The sequence below is a fragment of the Conger conger genome, chromosome 11 (assembly GCF_963514075.1).
Source record: "Conger conger chromosome 11, fConCon1.1, whole genome shotgun sequence".
NCBI lineage: Eukaryota > Metazoa > Chordata > Actinopteri > Anguilliformes > Congridae > Conger > Conger conger.
In genome coordinates, this window is record NC_083770.1 from 3,558,530 (window position 1) to 3,580,846 (window position 22,317).

Consider the following 22,317-nt stretch of genomic DNA (forward strand, 5'->3'; position numbering starts at 1 on the left):
TTATGTTAAATCTGGATATTCATTCATTCATTCATTATCCTAACCCGTTTATCCTGAACAGGGTCACAGGGGGACTGGAACCTATCCCAGCATACATTGGGCGAAAGGCAGGAATACACCCTGGACAGGTCGCCAGTCCATCACAGGGCACACACACCATTCACTCACACTCATACCTATGGGCAATTTAGACTCTCCAATCAGCCTAACCTGCAAGTCTTTGGACTGTGGGAGGAAACCGGAGTACCCAGAGGAAACCCATGCAAACACGGGGAGAACATGCAAACTCCGCACAGAGAGGCCCTGGCCGATGGGGATTTGAACCCAGGACCTCCTTGCTGTGAGGCGGCAGTGCTACCCACTGCACCATCCGTGCCACCCGATATTTGCTCTTACTATTTCCAAAATTATTTAACCCCTCCTACGATTTCACCAGACCTTTTTTGACGGCAATATCATTTTTTGATAAAAAATAAAAATCTAAACTTTGCAGGTAGTAGCTGATTACTTGAGAGTAAGAAAATAACTAATTACAATTGTTAATTTAGTTAAATGATGCCGTGCTAACTTACCTTGCAATATCTTTTTGGTATTTCAAAATCTTCATTGACAGTATTGCTAGGCTATGTCTGTGATCACCTGATGCACTCTGCAGAGCTGTGGGTGATATTTAAACACTTTATTTGTAATATACCCTCTGAAGACCAATGGGACCCAATGCAAGGGACATGAGTCTGGTCTTATTCTGAAGAACATAATGTTTCACATGTGAAAGAAAAATAAAAGCCACATAACCATCTTTGCTTATAGGAGAACAGAAGCAATTGAGTCATGTGAGATTTCACCTCGCTACCTGCTGGTTACCTGACATGTTTGTGTTTCCTTCAGGGGGGTCCTGTAGAGATCCTTCCCTTCTTGTTCCTTGGTAGTGCCTATCATGCTTCCCAAAAAGACAGGCTGGATGCCTTGGGGATTTCTGCCCTGCTGAACGTATCCTCAAACTATCCTAATCACTTTGAGGGAATGTACCAGTACAAGTTTATCCCTGTGGACGACAATCACAAAGCAGACATCAGCTCCTGGTTCATCGAGGCCATCGAATACATCGGTGGGTGGCCGTACGTCTGCGTCAACATGTAAATATAGGATGCCTTGAAATATTTGCTGATTAAGAAAAAATAAGAGAAGGAAGTAAGAATTTAACACATGCTTTTGTAAAGCCCATGGTCTTGGCGTGCTTAGCCAAGTCATTCTCCTGCAGTTGAAGCCTATTTTTAGCTTTCAGAGAACAGAGAACTGCCCCAGACATACATACTGTATGTGTACTACTAATTAAGCCAGGTATTGATACCTTTTCAGATCATGGCTGTAAGTGTCTTTTTAACATGTTTAGCAAAGCCATTGTCTGCATTAAGTAACTGAACACGATTCATATTCAGGTCACATACAACAGAGTACTGCCCAAAATATGTGTGCATTTTAAGTAATAATTAAACCAGGTATTGATACCTTTTCAGAGGGTGACTGTAAGTGCCCTTTCAATGCATGGATTTTCTTTGACAAGAAATGCCCCTTTGTGCTGTATGAGTCATTGAGAGTTAGTTGGATTCATTGATGTACTATATGGCTGGGTGCTTGTCATGGATGTCACTGATTCTGTGATTTTTTTTTTTCCCCATTTTGTGCCTGACCATATGACGAGGACAAGGGGTCTGTGGCCAGGAAATGGTAAAAGGGGAAGCATTTAAATAGCTTCCGGGTGTTGTGTGTTGATAATGAGGGACAGATGGTCCAGGCCTTCTTATTAATTAAGCTACACTTGCTTGAACCACTTTTCCTCTCCATATACAGTCGGCTTACACACTACTTATACACTCGGTGTTTATTAAACATATTTTTTAGATTAAGTCTTCTGCTGCTGTAACCTATCCACCTAGAGGTTTGATGCGTTGTGTGTTCAGAGATGCTCTTCTGTGTACGACTGTTGTATTGTGTGTCAGCTTTGACCAGTCTGGCCATTCTCCTCTGACCTCTCTCATTAACAGGGCATTTCTGTCTGCAGAACTGCTGCTCACTGGATGTTTTTTGTTTTTCCCACTATTCTCTGCAAACTCTACAGACTCTCTGCACATGATAAAATATTTGCATTAACAAGCTGCTGTACAGGTCTACCTTACAAGGTGCTCACTGACTGCATATGTTACATACTTAATTTAGGCAAAGGAAAAAGTGGTGATGGTTATAGAGAGAATGTGATCACAATACAGAATGCTCTTGTACAGAATGTAACACTTGAATTGTAATGTAAACCAATTATATCAAACAATGAAAGTGTTAAATCACATACAAGAAATCAACAGGGACTGTAAGTGAGCTCTTTTTGCAAGCAAACCAGTGCTACTTAGTAAATAAGTAGCACTTATAAACTAAGTAAATACAACCTCTGTCTTCTGAATGCTTTGAACAGGGCTTAAAGTTCTCAAGCGCCATGCCTGATTTCAGGCAGAGAGCAGTTTTAATTTCATATAATACTTAATTCAATCCATTGTACACATTTCCTCCTGGACAACTTTTCAAGCTCACACATTTTTCTTGCTTTAAACCCTGTTTGAAATTCTGAATGGCAAAGACATTTATTGAAATTCCACTTGAGTACCCCGCTATGATGCTGTAGCATGTTAAGATTAAGAGGCTTGGCGCTGAATGCTGGTCTGGGTGTGGATCAGTGTGTGGGGCCAGGTGGGCACAAGATCTCTTCTCAAACCTGTTTATGTAAACTTTCAGAGAATTTAGTTCTCTGTACATGTATGAAGAAATACATTTCTCCTGAATGGATTATGTGCATTAAGGTTTAGTCACCACTTCATCTCATTCTCCCTCCCTCTTCCTCCCCATCCTCCTCCCCCTCCTCCCACCCACACTTCCTCAGCCCGCCGTAACCTCCACTCCCTCTCACCCTCTTCCTTTGCCAGCACTGTCACCGCCTCACTCCCCCCTCTCAAATCCTTCTTCAAACTCCCCACTGACTCTGCATCTGCCACCCTCCTTTCGTCTCTCTCCTCCGCCTTTGACTCTCTCTGTCCCCCTGTCTCAAAGCCACCTCGCACATCCCCTCCCAGTCCTTGGATATCTGACACCCTCCGTACCTCCAGGAGCAGGAGCAGGAGCAGCCTCCGCGCAGCGGAGAGGAAATGGGGAAAATCCAGAGACCCTTCAGACCTCACAATTTACCAGTCTCTCCTGGCGGCATTCTCTTCTGCTGTCACTGCCGCCAAAGCGAAATACTATCAGACACAAATTCAGAACTCCGCTTCTAACCCCCGGAAACTGTTCTCCATTTCCTCCTCTCTCCTCAACGCACCCCCTCCTCCACTTCAGTCCTCCTTCGCTGCTGATGACTTTGCTGACTTTTTCGATGAAAAGGTCACAGTCATCAGCAGATCCTTTACAACCACCGCCCCCATTACTGTGTCCTTCCCCCGACTGTTCTCCATTTCCTCCTCTCTCCTCAATGCACCCCCTCCTCCACCTCAGTCCTCCTTCGCTGCTGATGACTTTGCTGACTTTTTCGATGAGAAGGTCATCAGCAGATCCTTTACAACCACTGCCCCCCTTACTGTGCCCTTCCCCCGACCTCTTTGGTCGCTCATTCCAGGTTGCCTGGGCTGGTACGGTATTGACACCTCGGCCCCTTGCCACAGGAGTTCCCCAGGGCTCAGTCCTAGGCCCGCTTCTTTTTTCTCTTTACACTCATTCCCTTGGCCCTGTGATCACTGCACATGGGCTATCCTACCACTGCTATGCGGATGATACCCAACTCTTCATCTCGCTCCCACCATCTGATACACAGGTTTCTGCCCGTATCTCTGCTTGCCTGAGTGACATCCAGAGCTGGATGGATGACCACTATCTAAAGCTCAACCCAGGCAAGACTGAAATGATATTCATCCCTGCTAATACCTCTCCCCACCTGGATCTCTCCATTTCCCTCGGGGATACCACACTCACGCCATCACCCAGTGCAAGGAACCTCGGCGTGGTGATGGACAGCAGACTGTCCCTTTCCGAGAACATTGCGGCGGTGACCCATTGCAGGTTCTTCCAATACAACATACGGAGAATCCGCCCCTTTCTCACCCCCTACTCGACCCAGCTCCTGGTCCAAGCGATGGTTCTGTCCCGCCCGGACTACTGCAATTCCCTCTTGGCTGGCCTCCCAGCGTCCACCATCAGGCCCCTCCAACTTATCCAGAATGCAGCAGCTCATCTGGTCTTCAACCTTCCCAAATATTCACACGTCACCCCCCCGCTTACTTCCCTCCACTGGCTGCCTGTAATGGCTTGCATCAAATTCAAAACATTGGTGCTAGCCTTCCAAGCAGTTAAGGGGTCTTCCCCAGCTTACCTACAAAAAATCATCAGACCCTACACCCCTGCCTCACACTCACAACTACTGTATGTTCTGGCTCCACGGTGGTGGAATGAACTCCCCGTTGAGGTCAGAACTGTACAATCTCTCCCCACCTTCAAGCGCAAACTGAGGACGCACCTCTTCAAGCAGCACCTCTCCCCATCCCTCCCTACAATCCTTAATTGTTGTCTTTGTGATTTACGTAGTGTTTCGGTATTTTTAGTTGTCTAGGTAAGCAGTATTTGGATAGTTAAGTTTGGTCACTTGCAGGTAGGGCAGGGCCCCGTGGCCAGCTCTACCTGCAGGGCCCCGTGGCCAGCCCTACCTGCAGGGCCCCGTGGCCAGCTCTACCTGCAGGGCCCCGTGGCCAGCCCTACCTGCAGGGCCCCGTGGCCAGCTCTACCTGCAGGGCCCCGTGGCCAGCTCTACCTGCAGGGCCCCGTGGCCAGCCCTACCTGCAGGGCCCCGTGGCCAGCTCTACCTGCAGGGCCCCGTGGCCAGCCCTACCTGCAGGGCCCCGTGGCCAGCTCTACCTGCAGGGCCCCGTGGCCAGCTCTACCTGCAGGGCCCCGTGGCGAGCCTGCCCAGCTGCTGAATCGCCACCCCCAGCAGGCGGGCGGGAGAGCCGACGAGCATATTTTATTTTCCAGACAGAAACTAGGGAGTATAAACATGAAGGTACCAAATAATATGGCATTTGGCTGCAGGAAAGCCCAGCTTGGTTACTTGATTTATTTTTGCCAGTGCCTTGTCACGCCAAAAGTACATGAACTCCTGGACGGCCAGGCTTGCCCTAAAGCGCTTTTTAATTTGTTTTTCACCGAACATCAAAACAAGCTGATTTTAATGTAATCTGTGTTTTGGACTTCCCGAATCAGAGCAATAACATTCTTTAATTAGCATTTGTTCGCATCTGTAAAATACAAGGGAGATTTGTGAAGACCAGAAGAGATGGGCTGAATCCAGTTAATCACGGCAGAGAATAGAGGTCTAGAGCCCATGCACTCGTGCAATGTTTTACACAGCATGCAAGTTCTAGAAAATAGTACTGTACATGGTCAGCGAGTCCTCGGCTTGCGAAATCACAGAGTAATGGATTCTAATGATTATGGACCCTGAGTGCATCAAATAATCACATGACCCAACAACAATTGAAAGAATGAACATAAAAATTAATATGAATGAATCTTACACTCTACCAATTTAAGAAATATGTTAATTCCAAGTTTATAACATTTTGCAACATCAGCATGGGGTATTTCAAGTTATAAAACTGTGACTGTTGGAACATGAAAACTCTTTATTTAGTCTCCTGGAACTTGATATCACCAGAACATTTTTTTTCCCTTCATGTATTCAGAAAGCAACTCCATTATCCAGGACTTTCTTAAATTTCATGTTCGTTCTGATAAGTATAAAATTATGAGACACAGATCTGAAATAACACCAGCAAATAATGGCTGCAGCAAAAAATGATTTACCTTAGAACCAAGGAAGTTAGAGATATTTTAAGAATGTTGGAGCCTTTTATAGAGCTTATTTATGTGATGCAATACCATAGTACAACTGTATGTTGATTTACACCGTGTACAAAATCCTATGAGAAAAGATAGTTGTAATGAGTTTTATACCCATTTGTAAAGTGATGTTGGTCTTACATTTACATTTACATTTTAGTCATTTGGCAGACGCTTTTAATCCAAAGCGCCTTACAAGTGCATAGGTTCTACCATAAGTCAAAGCATCACATCCAGAACTAGCAAAATACACATGAAATGCTGTTCTAAACATAGTTGTCATCGTAAGTGCATTTTTTTTTTGGGGGGGGGGGGGGGCTTAGACAAGCATAGGGATATCAGAAAGGAGGGGCAGGGGAAATCAGGAGGGGGGACTAAGGTAGAGTTTAAAAAGGTGGGTTCTGAGTCTGCGTCAAAATAGGGGGAGGGATTCTGCTGTTCTGACAGTGGTAGGCAAGTCATTCCACCACTGAGGAACCAGAACGGAAAACAGGCTTGAACGTGCAGCTCGACCGCCAGGTGCACGTAGAGAGGGAACCATAAGGCGACCAGAGCTGGCAGACCGGAGTGGTCTAGCTGGGGAGTAGGGAGTGATCAGGGATTGTATGTAAGGTGGGGCAGTCCCCTTAGCAGCCTGAAATGCCAACACTAGGGCCTTGAAACGGATGCGTGCAGCAATAGGAAGCCAGTGGAGGCCAATGAGAAGCGGGGTGACATGAGCCGACCTGGGCTGACTGGTGATCAGGCGGGCTGCAGCATTCTGGACCAGCTGGAGGGGCTTGATGGCACACGCTGGGAGACCAGCTAGGAGGGAGTTGCAGTAATCCAGGCGGGAAATGACGAGCGCCTGGACTAGGAGCTGGGTGACTTTCTCAGTCAGGAGATGACGGATACGGCGTATATTATACAGAAAGAACCTGCAGGTTCTGCCAGTGGAAGATACTTGTGGAGCCAGGGTGAGGCAGTTATCAAGAGTCACCCCAAGATTCTTTGCCGTACGGGAGGAGGAAACTACAAAGTCCTCAACAGTCAATGAGAGGTCGATCAGGGTGTCATCAGCGTAAGAATGATAAGAAAAGCCATGGGAAGAGATAACAGAACCAAGAGACATGGTGTATAGCAAGAAGAGGAGAGGCCCAAGAACTGAGCCCTGCGGGACTCCAGTTCGTAGGGGGTGAGGGTCGGAGACTGAGCCCCTCCAAGTCACCTGGTAGGAGCGACCAGAGAGGTAGGAGGAAAACCAAGTGAGTGCAGACCCTGTGACACCCATCCCAGACAGCGATGAGATCAGAATCTCATGGTTGACTGTATCGAAGGCGGCCGACGAGGACAGAGGAGAGGGATTTTGCTTTAGCAGAGTGGAGTGCCTCAGTGACCGCAAGCAGGGCGGTCTCAGTGGAGTGGCCACTCTTGAAGCCAGACTGGTCGGGGTCATGGAGATTGTTCTGGAGAAGATAAGTGGACAGTTGGGAGCAGACCGCCCGCCCGCCCGAAAGGGAAGAAGAGTTGTTCAGGGCAGAGGGGTCAAGAGTAGGTTTTTTGAGCAGGGGAGTGACTCTGGCCCTCTTCAGGGAAGAGGGCATGGTGCCGGAAGAGAGGGAGGTGTTGATTAGAGAGGAGAGAAAAGGGAGAATGTCATCAGATATAGATTGTAGGAGGGGAGAGGGGATGGGGTCAAGAGGACAGGTGGTCGGGCGGTGGGATGTAAGGAGTTTCAGTGTGTTGGCATCAGAGAGGGGAGAAAAGGAGGATAGGGAGTTGGGGAGGGTAGGAGGGTCAGCAGGGGTGGAGGGTTGGGAGAAGGAATTGCGAATAGCATCAACCTTCTTTTCAAAGAAGGAGACAAAATCATCAGGTGTGAGTGATGAGGAGGGTGGGAGTGATGGGGGGGGGTGAGAGGTAGCATAAATACACACTCAGTGACCACTTTGTTAGATAGACCTGTATACCAGCTTGCTAATGCAAATATATTCAGGCAATCACGTGGCAGCAACTCAATGCATAAAAGCACGCAGATATCTCAGAAACTCCTGAGATTGTCACCGGAGTTTAGAGAGAATGCTGTGAAAAAGAACATCCAGTGAGAGGCAGTTCTGTGGGCGAAAACGGCTTGTTAAAGAGACGCATAACTGTGTAAGAGCATTTCAGAAAACACAAGTCAAACGTCGAAGTGAATGGGCTACAGTAGTAGAAGTAAAAATAATCCTAATAAATACCTAATGAAGTAGTCATGGAGTGTGTATCTAAGACAGTATACGTTATACAGTCCCCTCCAAAGGAATTGGAACAGCAAGGTCAATTACTTTGTTTTTGCTCTACACTGAAGACAACAGAATTTGAGGTCAAAAGATGTATTTGAGATGACAGATCCAAATTTCAGCTTTTATTTCTCGGTATTGTTATCTGGATTTGTTAAACAACTTAGAATATATCACCTTTTGTATCAAACCACAACATTTTTAGGTGAGCAAAAGCATTGGAACATGTGACTGACGGGTGTTTCTTGTTGCCCAGATGTGTCCTGTTAGACTGATTGGTTAAATGATAAATAGTTCCCAATGTCTACTCTTAGTTTCAGCCTTGGGTTTTTCCTGTGAAGACTGCATTTGTGCTAGAAAAGATAAAAACAACAAGAAGAGCAGAGAGAGCTGTCTTTTGAAGAAAAGCGAGCGATTTTGAAGTGTACTGAGCAACAGATATCGAACAGGTTGACCAAAGAACACAACAGCAGTTGCTGACAGAAACATTGTAAGAGCTGTGAAGAAAAACCTGAAAACATCAGTCACTGACAGCACAACAATCTCCACAGGGCAGGGGTGAAGGCATCTCAATCAACTGTTTGAAGAAGGCGTAGAGAGCAGCAATATAGAGGCTATACCACAAGATGCAATCCACCCATCAGTAGTAAGAATCGGAAGACGATTTGCAACAGGCTGACTCAATCACCAGACCTTACCAATTGAGCATGCATTTCACCTCCTGAAGAGGAGATTGAAGGGAAAACCACCACCAAACAAACAGCAACTGAAAGATGCTGCAGTAAAAGCCTGGAAAAGCATCACAAAAGAAGAATGCAACAATTTGGTGATGTCATTGGGTTAGATGTATGATGCAGTTATTGCAAGCAAGGGATGTGCTACCAAATATTAACTGTAATTTACTTTAACTTACTTAAATATGCTCCGTTCCAATACTTTGCTCACCTAAAAATTGGGTGGTCTGATACCAAAGGTGCTATGTTCTACGCAGTTTAACACGTCTAGGTGTAAATACCAGGAAATAAAAATATGAACATGAGACTCATCTCAAACCCAAGTGTATTCCATGTATTGCAAAAACAAAGGAATTGGACTTTCTGTTCCAATACTTTTGGACAGAACCATGTATTGCAAATGTGTGCGATTATGTTAATAATCTTACAATACAATAATTTAAATCTTTGAGGAATAAAATGTTTTTTTGTCCCAACAGCAATATATTTAAAAAAAATGCAATTAGTGACCCATTTTTTTTTTTTGCCATGTTCAATATTTATTTCAAGAATTTCTATTGAAATATTCTACAGCTTTCTAAAACAAAATATTGAGTGTATTATAAGAGTCAGAAAAGCCCTTTTTCAGTTAATGAAGCAAATGCATTAATTTGGGGTTGTTGCATGCTATAATACATAAATAATTATTTCCTTCAGGATACATTTTGTAAGAGAATACATTACATGACATTACATTAATGGCATTTAGGAGACGCTCTTATCCAGAGCGAAGTACAACAAAGTGCATACCCATAACCAGGGACAAGTGCGCTGAAAGACCCTAGAGGGAAGTACAATTTCAACTGCTACCTGTACAACAAAGATTCATTTTTTTTAAATTTTATTATTATTATTTTTTTAAACAAACAAACAAACAACAAAGCAAAAGTGACCAAACTTAACTATCCAAACACTGCTTACATAGCCAACTAAAAATACCGATACACAAAGTAAATCACAGAAAGACAACAATTAAGGTTCACAGGGAGGTAGGGAGGGACGGGGAGAGGTGCTGCTTGAAGAGAATACAACATTACCTTGCCCTATCCAATATTTGCCTACTACTAATGATAGGTATAATAAAATAATATTTAGCACTTACATTACCAAGATATGAAAAACTAGTCTATGCTGATGATAGGACAGGCATGTGCAAGCATACTCCCTTTGTGTGAGCAATTTAGTGAAATTGTTCATTGGTTATCTCCCATATAAAATGATAATGCTCAGTTAAAATTCTGTTAAATATTTAGTGTGGAATTTCATCTATGTATTTAAAGAATTTTCCAGTGCATTAATGTCACACAGTAATTCCACATTTTAAATCGCATCAAGTATAAAAAATATACATCAGCTGTTTAATGCATCTGCACCTTATTCATTTGGAGTACACTTAAAAGTGCATAGTCTATATAGAAAATATCACACAAGTGGAGATATCCCTTAGAACAAACAAATTATATAAAATGAGCAGTTGAAATAGAGTATGTACATGTATTTTAACACAATTTACAAATATACACATTTAGCCTTGATATTCAAATTGTTAAACTTGTTTAGTGTTTCATGGGAGTAATTTTGAGGCCGGCAGCATACAACTGCTACCTGGAGCAATTGTAAAATGAAATTATGAAATTGAGAATTTAGTGGTTTTCAGTAAGACAGAGTCTTGCACCAGCAGATCCCTCTTGTGGCTAGATATGAAACAGCATACTAGTCATCATTCAATCCTGAAAATCTCAAATGCCATTCATCACACAGCCACTTATGAATGTGAACAATGTGGTCGGTGAGAAGCAGGGAACAGCTTAAGCACCACAGTCACTTACATCTGCATACAGTTGTGTTCAACTAAATAGTGCGTTAAAAAAAGTGAATAAAGTGCAAATATTTTTGAATATCATTTAGTTCCATATTTCAAATGTAGTGGAATCATTACACATTCAATTCCAAATCAAAGCATTAGCAAATTCTAGCAAGTCTGCGTTATTCTTTTACAGGAAGAAAAGAAAAGGAATATTAATCTGTAAAAATGTCAGTCGACATTTTTCTCTTCAAACTCACATCAAACTGTATAAACTGAAAAAATGTTTCAAGATTTAACTTTTAAATTACTGAACTAATATTTAGTTGCATAAACATTGTTTTTGATAACTGCTGCAAATCTGCGTTGCATCGAGTCAACTGACTCCTGCCACTGAGAAACAGGTATTTCAGTCCAGGATGAACAAACTACATTCCTCAGTTCCTGTGAATTTTTGGGTTTTGCTTCAGAAACTGCATTTTTAATGTCACCCCACAAGTTTTCAATGGGGATGAGGTCAGGAGATTGAGCTGGCCACTCCATTACCTCAATCCTTTTAGTCTGGAACCAAGATGTTGCTCGCTTACTCGTGTGTTTGGGGTCGTTGCCTTGTTGAAACACCCATTTCAGGGGCATTTCTTCTTCGGCATACGGCAACATAATCTCAAGTATTTTGATGTATTCAAACTAATCCATGATCCCTGGTATACGAACCCAACACCGTAGTATGAAAAACATCCCCATACCATGATTTTTTGCGCCACCATGCTTCACTGTCTTCACAGTGTACTGAATTCAGTACCCGGGGGGCGTCTGACGTACGATCGACGACCGCTAGACCCGAAATGAACAATTTTACTCTCATCAGTCCACGGAATGTTACGCCATTCCTCTTTGGGCCAATGGATGTGTTCCTTGGCTAATCTTAAGCACACGCCCTTTTTTCTAATTTTTTGCTGGTAGCTTTGCTTCGATCAAACATCTTCTGACTGTAACAGCACTTACAGGTAATTGTAGATCATCTTTGACCTTTCTGGAGCTGATGAATGGCTGAATATTTGCCATTTGGACTCGTTTTAACAGTAGTTGCTCGTTTTCTTCCGCTTGTTTCGGGTTTCTGTTGCCATTTTAAAGCATTTGAGATCATTTTAGCTGAGCATCCTATAATTTGCTGCACTTCTTTATACGTTTTCTCCTCTCCAATCAACTTCTTAATCAAATGATGTTGTTCCTCCGAACAATGTTTGGAAAGGCTCATTTTACTTAGCAATTCAGAAGGAAATATATTTTATAACAATGTATGAAACATTTGCTCCCCTTCTTTCTTAATAAAGGACAATTAATGGCACCTGCTTTTTTCACAGAATGAATGAATTCTCTAATTAAACTCCACACTATTATTTTGAACACGTCCCTTTCAATGACTCAGAACAAGCAGCGTGCATGTCATGACAGTTGGGTCTGTTGTTTTTCTATTACACTACTACATCTACAAGTATTGGACCTGCAGAAATATCACTACTACTAATAACAGTGGTTCATCAGGTTACTGATGGTGTACTGCTATTTTCTTGAACACAACTGAATTTAGGCCAAGGATGATACACACAGAGCAGTCCGTAAGTAATTGGACAGTGACATTTTTTGTTGTTTTTGCTCTGTACTCCAGCAAACAAACAGTTGAAAATACTATACAATCACTATGAGGTTAAAGAGAGCAGACTTTCAGCTTTGAGGGCTTTTACATCCTTATTGGGTGAACCGTGTAGGAATGAGTTGTTTTTATACTGATTGGCTCATTCCAATCAGTTATTTTTCTCATCTTTTCTTCCGTTTCTTCACCTAGCTCCTGAAGCAGGTAAAATTGAGAAAACGTGAATTGGGGAAATGGAATGCTAGTGCTCCTTCAAACGTCAGTGTGAAGCCACTGTTAGACACGTGGCAGATGGGGAGAGGTGGATCCACAGGTCGATCATTTATACATCACGCTTTAGGAAAAATACTAGGATGCGCTGATGTTTTCTTGCTCAAAGGAAGGATTGGGACCTTTAACAAAGACAGCAGACAAATATGATGTGCCATTTTTATTTTATTAAAAGCAAGTCTGAGCAAGTCTTCCGACTACTTAAGTGTTAAACAGGTCAGTGGAGGCCTTGATTTAGGCCAAAAAAAACTAAAACAAAACGGAAAAACAAGTGAAAAAGACGGGTAACAACCAAGTAACAAGGTTTTTCAGGCACAGGGCAGAGTTAATGTCGTGGGACAGCTGAGGGATTTGTACAAGGCTGGTGGCCAATAAGAGGAATAACCATGCAGCTAAAACAGTGTCGAGCTGGGAACTGCCGAATTTGCTGTTGGTTCCAGCTCTTGCATCTACGCCACACAAACCTGCACCCTAGCCTTACCATGTCACTTCCAGCTGAGTTCATTTCCTAGAGTTCGAGCCTTCACCGTGACCACCTCACTAGGCCATCACCGACCTCGGGAATTCAGTGCCACAAGAAATAAATGCCGTTTTCTTACAGTCCTGGCTTCTGAAACGGAGATTAGCTTAATTTTCAGTGGTAGTGTAACGGTTTCACAGTTTTAAATGTTATACCATAATCATCTGAAAAATTTCAGTTTACGGTGACAAAGGAAAGTAAAAACAAATAAATGTGGGAATTGGATCCAAGGAGGCACATCTTCCACAGTAAATGTTTATTCAGAAAGCAAAGGGAATGCAACAGGACCACCCAATTAGAGGATCGTGTCTCTCCTCCAAAAAAACTAACGAAAACAAACAAACAAGAAAAACTAAAATAAAAAATACCCAAAATAATCCCACTTCATTTACAATACGAGTAAAAGCCAAACTTCATCATTAAACAACATCAAAAGCTTTACAGTGTCCTTTACACAATCTGTACATTATGAACATATCTTTTTCAACAATGTCATTTTATTTCATCGTAAATAACTTAAATGTTTCCTGCTTAAAAGTGCAATTCCTTTAAAATGGGAGTTGTGTGGATCAGAGGATGGCAAAATGCGTCTGTCCCTGTGCTTTCTCTCAGTCCCTCAGGCTCCACACAAAACCACTTAAAAACAAGGTCAATAAAAAAACAAAACAAAAAAAAACTAACAAAAAAAACATTCGGACAGGCCTCTTCAACACCATTTTAAAAACAAATGAGAAAGCAAGGATAAAAAAGAAAACCCAGCACAAAACAAACAGGATGAATACACTTGTCATGATTTTATTCCACGGTGACTGACGTTACAACTGCTGGACACTTGGGTGGTAAAGCCCAATACAGACACGAGAGACTGCTGTATGCTTTTATACCCCTGAGGTGTCGATAACTCATCAGTCTCTGTTATGTATCGGCATTGGGCTTTACCTCCCAAACATTCAGCAGTTGTAACGTCAGTCAGGGGGTAACGGCCCTTACGGGTTTGAGTTAAAACTGTGGTGAAATAAGCCATTCCACAGGAGGACAGGAGGCAGTGTAACCTGGAGGACACGCAGGGGGGATGGAACGAAGCAGTTTGGCCATTTCATCTGTACACCGTTCAGTGTGTGCCTCTAGACCTGGGGTCCCAGCGCTGGGCCCGGAGAGCCGCAAGGCCTGCTTTTCCTTGTTTTTTGACACAGAATCCATCAAAAGGACTTCAGCAGAGTTTCATGGGTCTACATGGGTTCCTGATTATGGAGTCAAAACAGAAAGCGGCAGACCTTGTGCCACTCCAGGCCTGCAGGACGAGGCCCGTTGCCCTCGCCGTTTCTCCACAGCCTGTGACTGCAGTTACTGCAGCATGCAGTCCGCTGAACCCTGGTCTCAACTCCACCATTAGCCGGCCCTTTAAGAGAACCCAAAGGCAAAGAAAAAGGGGCCCGGTCCAACCACCACGGGCGGGAAGGCGACATTTTCACATGAAGGCAATAACCTTCGTAAAGGCTAACAGGAAAGGGGTTAGGCAGTCGATAACCAACCAAGGTTTTATTTCCCCACCCCAATTTAAAAAGTAGGTTTTCACACAAATGTACGGAGAGGGGGGTTTACTGCCTTTTGGACCCAGAATGTGCAAAGTGTTGGGTAGCCATCTGCAGTTACGCTGGGAGGGGCTGGCCATGGCGGTCACCACACTCTGGACTAGGACTTCTGTTCGGCGCCGGCTGTGGCTTGGGCTGTGCTCTCGGGCTTCACAATTTGGTATGTGATTAGGTACTCTGGGTAGGCCTGAAAACACAGGGACGAGTCGAGACTGAAAACCACCAATGCATCCACTACACCCAATCAAGACTGGCATTTTCGCAGATTCATACATTCTGATTGAACAGCCACAGCCACAACTCCTGACCACAATTTCAGAAAGACACATGACAAATTACCTTACATTCCTCTCTGCACAAGCAACAAGGCTTTGTTTTGGATCTGCACTTTAGAAATGCTCTTTCTATTCATTTTGAGTGATTTGGATGAAACTCCCGCAAATTTGTCAGGTGCTCTGTCTCCTTTAAAAGTTACATAAAGATAACAGTTTGTAAAACATCACGTCTGCAGTGTTAAATAGCATGTTATGGGTGACGTTCTTACGGACCTGCTCTCCTCTGTATGTACTTCACGTAACACAAAGTTAAAGGGTGATGTTCTCCTCTGTATGTACTTCACGTAACACAAAGTTAAAGGGTGATGTTCTCCTCTGTATGCACTTCACGAAACACAAAGTTAAAGGGTGATGTTTTTATGGACTTGCTCCCCTCTGTATGTTCTTCATGTAACACAAAGTAAAAGGGTGATGTTCTCCTCTGTATGTACTTCACGTAACACAAAGTTAAAGGGTGATGTTTTTATGGACTTGCTCCCCTCTGTATGTTCTTCATGTAACACAAAGTTAAAGGGTGCTGTTCTCACGGACCTGCTCTCCTCTGTAGATGACGTACTCTGCGTAGGCCAGGCCGTTGACGCTGGGCCGTCCGATGACGGAGTGGTGCCCTGGGGGAGCGTGGGCCATCTTCATGGCACTGAACTGCAGGAAGGACTTCCCCAGGGTCACCCTGCAGAACAGCATCTGCCTGCGGCCCGGGGAACAGGGAACAGGGAACAGGGAACAGGGAACAGGGAACAGGGAACAGGGAACAGGGAACAGGGAACAGGGAAACGCTCATCAGGCACGCGGTTCTGCTCATGGTGGTGGCTTTCCACAGAGCACCGGCCTCTCTTCACTGTCCAGGCGAAGCTTAAGCTGATATGATTATAGCCTATTGTCCGACTGCTCAGGAATTTATCTTATCGCAAGTGTTGACAGTTCCATATAATCACAATGTTACTACAAAAGATATTAACAGGATGAATCTGAAAAATATAAAGACACCCACTCCCATATACACCCAAAAAGCAAGAATTGACAATTACCCTCCCTTACTAGACTTGCTATCATTTAGCATTGGAAAAGAGATTAGGATGAAAGAGCATTTATACCTTTCCCTTCTATACCCTATGTACCCTTCTCCCAAATGCCAACAGCTGGTGCAAAGAGTGCAGCACGCAATGAACACGGGGAAATAAACGGGACTACGATTGGGCATCCAGGCAGGCCGGCGAATTACAGTTTCAAACAAGTCAACGCCATACGCTTGTCATTCCTGCTGGAGCCCCAATCATATTCAATATTCATATTTTCTAAAAGCAACGGCAGGAAACATTTTGGGGTCTGTAATACAGTTTTGTCTGTAATCTGAGAAGAAACAGTTTTGCTGCCAGGAGCGTGGAAGTGAACCATACCTGAATTTAAATACCCTGAGGAGCGAAGGCAGCCAAAAGCTTATTTTCTGTTGACGTGAGCCTCTCACCTGTGGCAGATGTAGCAGGACCGGTCCTTGTGGGTGGGGCAGCCGGTCCCGCCCCCGATGCCGTAGACGTACTGGTTGCTCTTGGACGAGTTCTCGGCGAAGTAGATCCCGGCTCCGAACATCCCGCCAATGTAGGCGTGCCGCTCGTCAAAGCCCTTGTGGATGATGGCGTTTATGAATGGAGACCCTGGGGAATAACGGCAGGCAGAGTGCACAAATAAGCCGTGGAACTTAGGTCATCATAATTAAGACTCCGGGAATTGCATAGAGCATCTTAAACAATGTTATAAACAAAACCTTCAATTGAAATATATCAAATGAATTCACATTGATTAAATTATAGCGCCAGGGAAATGTCTGGGCCATGTATATCCGAAGTACTGTTATTGAAGGAAAATGGAGAAGACTACTGTTACCATGGAACAACATGCGCTCGTTGTGGTGATTGTGGTTCTCATCTGCAATCTCCTTCTGGCGATGGGCATACCTCTCTCTTAGTTTCTTGTTCACCACTTTTTGGATCTGCAGGGACATGGGAAAGGAACAAGCTGTGAGAATAAGTCCATAATCCGAGTGTGTCTCCGCTTCAGTGCAGCCCTGATGGGGGAGGACTGTGGCACAACCTCCAGAGAGCCGTCACCGTCACCCCGCCCTGGAGAAGGACGGAAGGCTAGTGGCTCAAGCCCCGGTGCAGCCATGATTAAATCAACACAGCCGCTGGGCCCTTGAGCAAGGCCCTTACATTGCTTCAGGGGGGACGGTCCCCTGCTCGGTCTGATCAACTGTAAATCACTTGGGATAAAAGCACAAGATAAATAACAAATGACATATTATACACTCACCAAGCACTTTAGGTATCTATTAGACTTATTTTTCTGACTTCTACTGCTGTAGCCTATCCACTTAGAGTTATGATGCATTGTGTGTTCAGAGATGCTCTTCTGCATACCACTGTTGTAATGTGTGGTTATTTGCGTTACTTATTTGCGTTATCTTCCTGTCAGCTTTGACCAGTCTGGCCATTCTCCTCTGACCTCTCTCATTTTCAAGGCTTTCTGCCGGCAGAACTTTTAACTTTTGCGGGGTTTTTTTTTTTTGCACCATCTGTGCAAACTCTACAGGCTAGTGTGTGTGAAAATCCCAGGAGATCAGCAGCTTCTGAGATACTCACACCACCCTGTCTGCCACCAACAATCATTCCATGGCCAAAGTCACTTTTTCCCCCGATGGTTGATGTTGAACATTAACTGAAGCCCCTGACCTGTATCTACATGAGTGTATGCACTGCACTGCTGTCACACAATTGGCTGATTAGATTGCACGAATAAGAAGGTGTATTAAGGTTCCTAATAAAGTGCTCAGTGAGTGTATATACTAGTATACAAGTATGTACTTATAGAGGATAATGGGAACTAGTATATGAGTATGTACTTATAGAGCATAATGGGAACTAGTATACGAGTATATACTTATAGAGGATAATGGGAACTAGTATACAAGTATATACTTACAGAGGATAATGGGAACTTGAATATACACGTATGTACTTAGAGAGGATAATGGGAACTAGTATACGAGTATGCACTTATAGAGGATAATGGGAACTAGTATACAAGTATGTACTTATAGAGGATAATGGGAACTAGTATACAAGTATGTACTTATAGAGGATAAAGGGAACTAGTATACAAGTATGTACTTATAGAGGATAAGGGGAACTAGTATACAAGTATGTACTTATAAAGGATAATAGGAACTTGTATAAGCCAGAGGCAGAGCAGGGTTATTCAGGGTGGGCTCACCTTCAGGATGTTGTACCTGACGAACACCCCTCCAGCATTACCTCCGTCTCTGTGCTCTCGAATCGTGCCCTGCATCTGAGACGGGGAAGATGAGCCGAGGTCAGTCCAGCACACGGTTCCCAAACCTCTCCCTACTGCATGTCAGTGGGGATCTGCCAACAGTCAGCAAGCCAAGCCTTTCAAGGCCGTTCTCAGAAGCCTGCTTCCCAAAGGCTGCGCGCCTTATGGCTCAGAGGCATTACTAACCCCTTTAATGGAATGTTTTCGCTTTGTAGTGACTGTGTCATCAGCATGAGAACGAACAATTTCTTCATTTTCTGTTCTTATCAAGCATTTCTCATACTTTTTTTAGGCTTATATGAGCATGCCACGTCGGACTCAACAAACGCCCCTAACTTCAGACTGTCAAACTGTCCTAAATCAAGATGTACCGCAGGTGGGACAGATGGCCAATGGGATTAACAAGAACAAGTCAGTACCCAATTGGGTAGACTGTGATTACCTTAGGCAAAACATACTATGGCAAACCATTGATAAATTATTTCTTATTCCTCCTAAATAGTCTACTAAAATGCCTGAAATAAGCAGTTCAGTGGCTGAATCTGCAGTTCCTAGTTTGAAAGTCTGACCGGAGCGAGGCAGGCGTGCACAGCTGGCAGGAAGCCGCTCCAGGGGAGAGGAATGGAACGCCTGGTGTACATGTTTCTGTACGACAGGTTGGGACCACTAGCAAATGGGGTACGGGACGCGGGGTACAGGGTACGGGTCGTGGGGTACAGGGTGCGGGGTACGGGACGCGGGGTATGGGGTACGGGACGCGGGGTACAGGGTACGGGGTACGGGACGCGGGGTACGGGACGCGGGGTACAGGGTACGGGGTGCGGGGCGTGGGGTACAGGACGCGGGGTACAGGGCACGGGGTGCGGGGCGTGGGGTACGGGACACGGGGTACGGGGTACGGGATGCGGGGTACGGGACACGGGGTACGGGATGCGGGGTACGGGACACGGGGTACGGGATGCGGGGTACAGGGTATGGGACGCGGGGTACAGGGTACGGGATGCGGGGTACGGGACGCGGGGTACGGCAGAGAGGACAGGACGCTTGCAGAAAGCGCCGGGCGCGGTGGGGTCCGTACCTCCTCCTCCACAGACTGGAACTCCTTGTCGTCGGGGGCCAGGTCGATCAGCACCGTGCCCAGCCCGGAGCAATGGAAGGTCAGGTACGGGTTGCCACCTGCAGTGGAAAGAGCAAGGAGTGGGGATCTTACTGCGTGCTCCAGAGTGCAATTCCATCTAACGCTCACTGAGCACCGCAATGCCATCTAACGCTCACTGAGGACCGCAATGCCATCTAACGCTCACTGAGCACCGCAATGCCATCTGAGTATGAGTGCCATCTAACACATGGCCTCTCGGCCTGTTCCTAGTCAGTTAGGGAGGTTTTCCTCCATGTTCCGCGCACCTTGCTGGCCTCCCAGCAGCCTCTCGATGCCCTTGATGAGCTTGTGCCGGTGGCCGTAGGCGTTGATGCCGATCTCCTTCAGCTCCTCGTGCCCCATGTCAGCCAGCACGTCCAGCGTTATCTGAAACAGAACAGCATGTCGATGAGGGCAGGAGCACAGAGAGGCAGGCCCGGCACAGCCAGACACAACACAGCTACAACACGGGCACAGCCAGACACAACGGAGCTGCAACACGTATAAAACAAACGCATCACAATTAACAGCGTCATTGTTTCGCATGAAGAAATCGCTGAATCAAAATTCAGAAACTGAATGCTTACAGAATATCAATGATAATGCAGTCTCTCTCCCTTTCGTTCTGTCCACACACACACACACACACACACACACACACACACACACACACACACACACACACACACACACACACACACACACACACACACACACACACACACACACACACACACACACACACACACACACACACACACACACACACACACACACAGTAAGACCCCATTAGTGTGAAAGTGATGTGAAAAGCAGGGCGGATTGCTGGAGACCTGGGAGCTGAAAGCCAGCAGGCTGCATTATCACCCTTCCCTGTAATCACCTGGCTGTCAGCGGGTGTCACTGTTACACCACAGCGTGTGGGTCCAGTGATGGGCTATATATCACCCTGATGAGGGCGCTGACACACAGCATCATCACCGACACGTCCAGCCCTCTCCCCCGCAGGTGGGGAGTGTCTGCAGATTGGAGGGAAGGACTGCAGCATATCTCCAGGCCCTTCAGACCCGCACTGAGCCGTGAGTAAAGTCGGAGTTCAGGGGCGTGGAGGGGACAGGAAGTGACACGCCGCGGCTCTGGAGCCGAACGCTCCAGGTGCCGGGGATGCTGCTGAGGGAGCTCAGCCCAGCGGCCCAAAAGGACTTCTCTTCTTTTCTGCTTTGTACTCCAGCATTAAAGTGCAGACTGTCATATCGAGTGATCTATGCACAAACTACGTCCCTTTTTACACAGTCCCCCTATTTCAGGGGACCAAAAATAATTGGACAGCTGGCCTCTCAGCTGTATCTGATGAGTCAGGGGTATTCAATCGTGTCCGTGGAGCAGGTATAAGAAAGCGTTGTGTACTCAGTCTTTGCATTACATTACATTATTGGCATTTGGCAGACACTCTTATCCAGAGCGACGTACAGTTGATTAGACTAAGCAGGAGATAATCCTCCCCGGGAGAAATGCAGGGTTAAGGGCCTTGCTCAAGGGCCCAACGGCAGTGCGGATCTTACTGTGGCTACATCGGGGATCGAACCACCGACGTTGAGTGTCCCAGTCATTTACCTTAACCACTACGCTACAGGCCACCCCAATTCTTTATTCTCGGCTGAGAAATAGCAATATAAGACCTGTCATTCGGCTCTGGCAGTGGAGAATGCAGTCATTCTGTCATTCTGAGAGGAGAGCAGCAGGAGCTGAGGTCAGTCTGAGAGGAGAGCAGCAGGAGCTGAGGTCAGTCTGAGAGGAGAGCAGCAGGAGCTGAGGTCAGTCTGAGAGGAGAGCAGCAGGAGCTGAGGTCAGTCTGAGAGGAGAGCAGCAGGAGCTGAGGTCAGTCTGAGAGGAGAGCAGCAGGAGCTGAGGTCAGTCTGAGAGGAGAGCAGCAGGAGCTGAGGTCAGTCTGAGAGGAGAGCAGCAGGAGCTGAGGTCAGTCTGAGAGGAGAGCAACAGGAGCTGAGGTCAGTCTGAGAGGAGAGCAGCAGGAGCTGAGGTCAGTCTGAGAGGAGAACAGCAGGAGCTGAGGTGAGTCTGAGAGGAGAGCAGCAGGAGCTGAGGTCAGTCTGAGAGGAGAGCAGCAGGAGCTGAGGTCAGTCTGAGAGGAGAGGTCATTTGGCTCTGGCAGTGGAGAATGCCGTCATTCTGAGAGGAGAGCCGATAAGGAGCCGAGTCTAATACCCAGGGGCGGATGAAGCCGGGGCCGAGGCACAGATTTCATTCCCTGCCAATGCGGTGAAACGCATCGAGAAACGAGTGAACGACACCACCCCTTCTCCTGAGCTGCGGAGGGAGGGATGGAGGGGGGGTTTGGAGACGCAGCTCACCTGCTCCCTCTCAAAGATGTCCCGCAGGTGCTCCAAGCCCAAGCTCTTCAGGAACTGACTGATGTTCATGTCGAGGACCGTGACTGTGGGAGAGACGACGACACACAGTCAAAACGCTTCAGACGCAAATTCCGCTGCCTTCTCCAGCTCCTGGTTTAAACAACACAAAGACTGTCTGTGGCGTGCTGAGAAAGAGACACCTTTCTGCCTGTGAAGCTTGCGGCTGAAGCGGGCTTTCTTGCTTGTTTAGAAAAATGAATCAGAGTCTAATATTTTTCTACAAAAAAAACAAAAACAAAACAACCAACATCAGAGTTGGCTGAGATGCATTTTTTCTACATCTCAAATC

The 22,317-nt window shown here is 45.6% G+C and overlaps 1 protein-coding gene and 1 pseudogene across 3 annotated transcripts in view; one reads left to right on the forward strand and one right to left on the reverse strand.

Annotated features, from left to right (window-relative positions):
* The window catches only part of LOC133140479 (dual specificity protein phosphatase 4-like), a 257,554-nt pseudogene that overhangs the window by 1,869 nt on the left and 233,368 nt on the right, over positions 1–22,317 (forward strand).
* tnksb (tankyrase, TRF1-interacting ankyrin-related ADP-ribose polymerase b) overlaps positions 12,835–22,317 on the reverse strand; it is a 106,467-nt gene continuing 96,984 nt past the window's right edge. For all 3 annotated transcript variants that reach the window (XM_061259960.1, XM_061259959.1, XM_061259957.1), the window contains 8 exons: positions 21,969–22,051; positions 19,866–19,986; positions 19,540–19,637; positions 18,402–18,476; positions 17,016–17,121; positions 16,600–16,786; positions 15,666–15,822; positions 12,835–14,986 (listed from right to left, as the gene is read on the reverse strand). In XM_061259960.1, the coding sequence (XP_061115944.1) occupies positions 14,900–14,986; positions 15,666–15,822; positions 16,600–16,786; positions 17,016–17,121; positions 18,402–18,476; positions 19,540–19,637; positions 19,866–19,986; positions 21,969–22,051 (914 nt within the window). In that variant the 3' untranslated portion in view covers positions 12,835–14,899. The remainder of the gene's footprint in view (positions 14,987–15,665; positions 15,823–16,599; positions 16,787–17,015; positions 17,122–18,401; positions 18,477–19,539; positions 19,638–19,865; positions 19,987–21,968; positions 22,052–22,317) is intronic.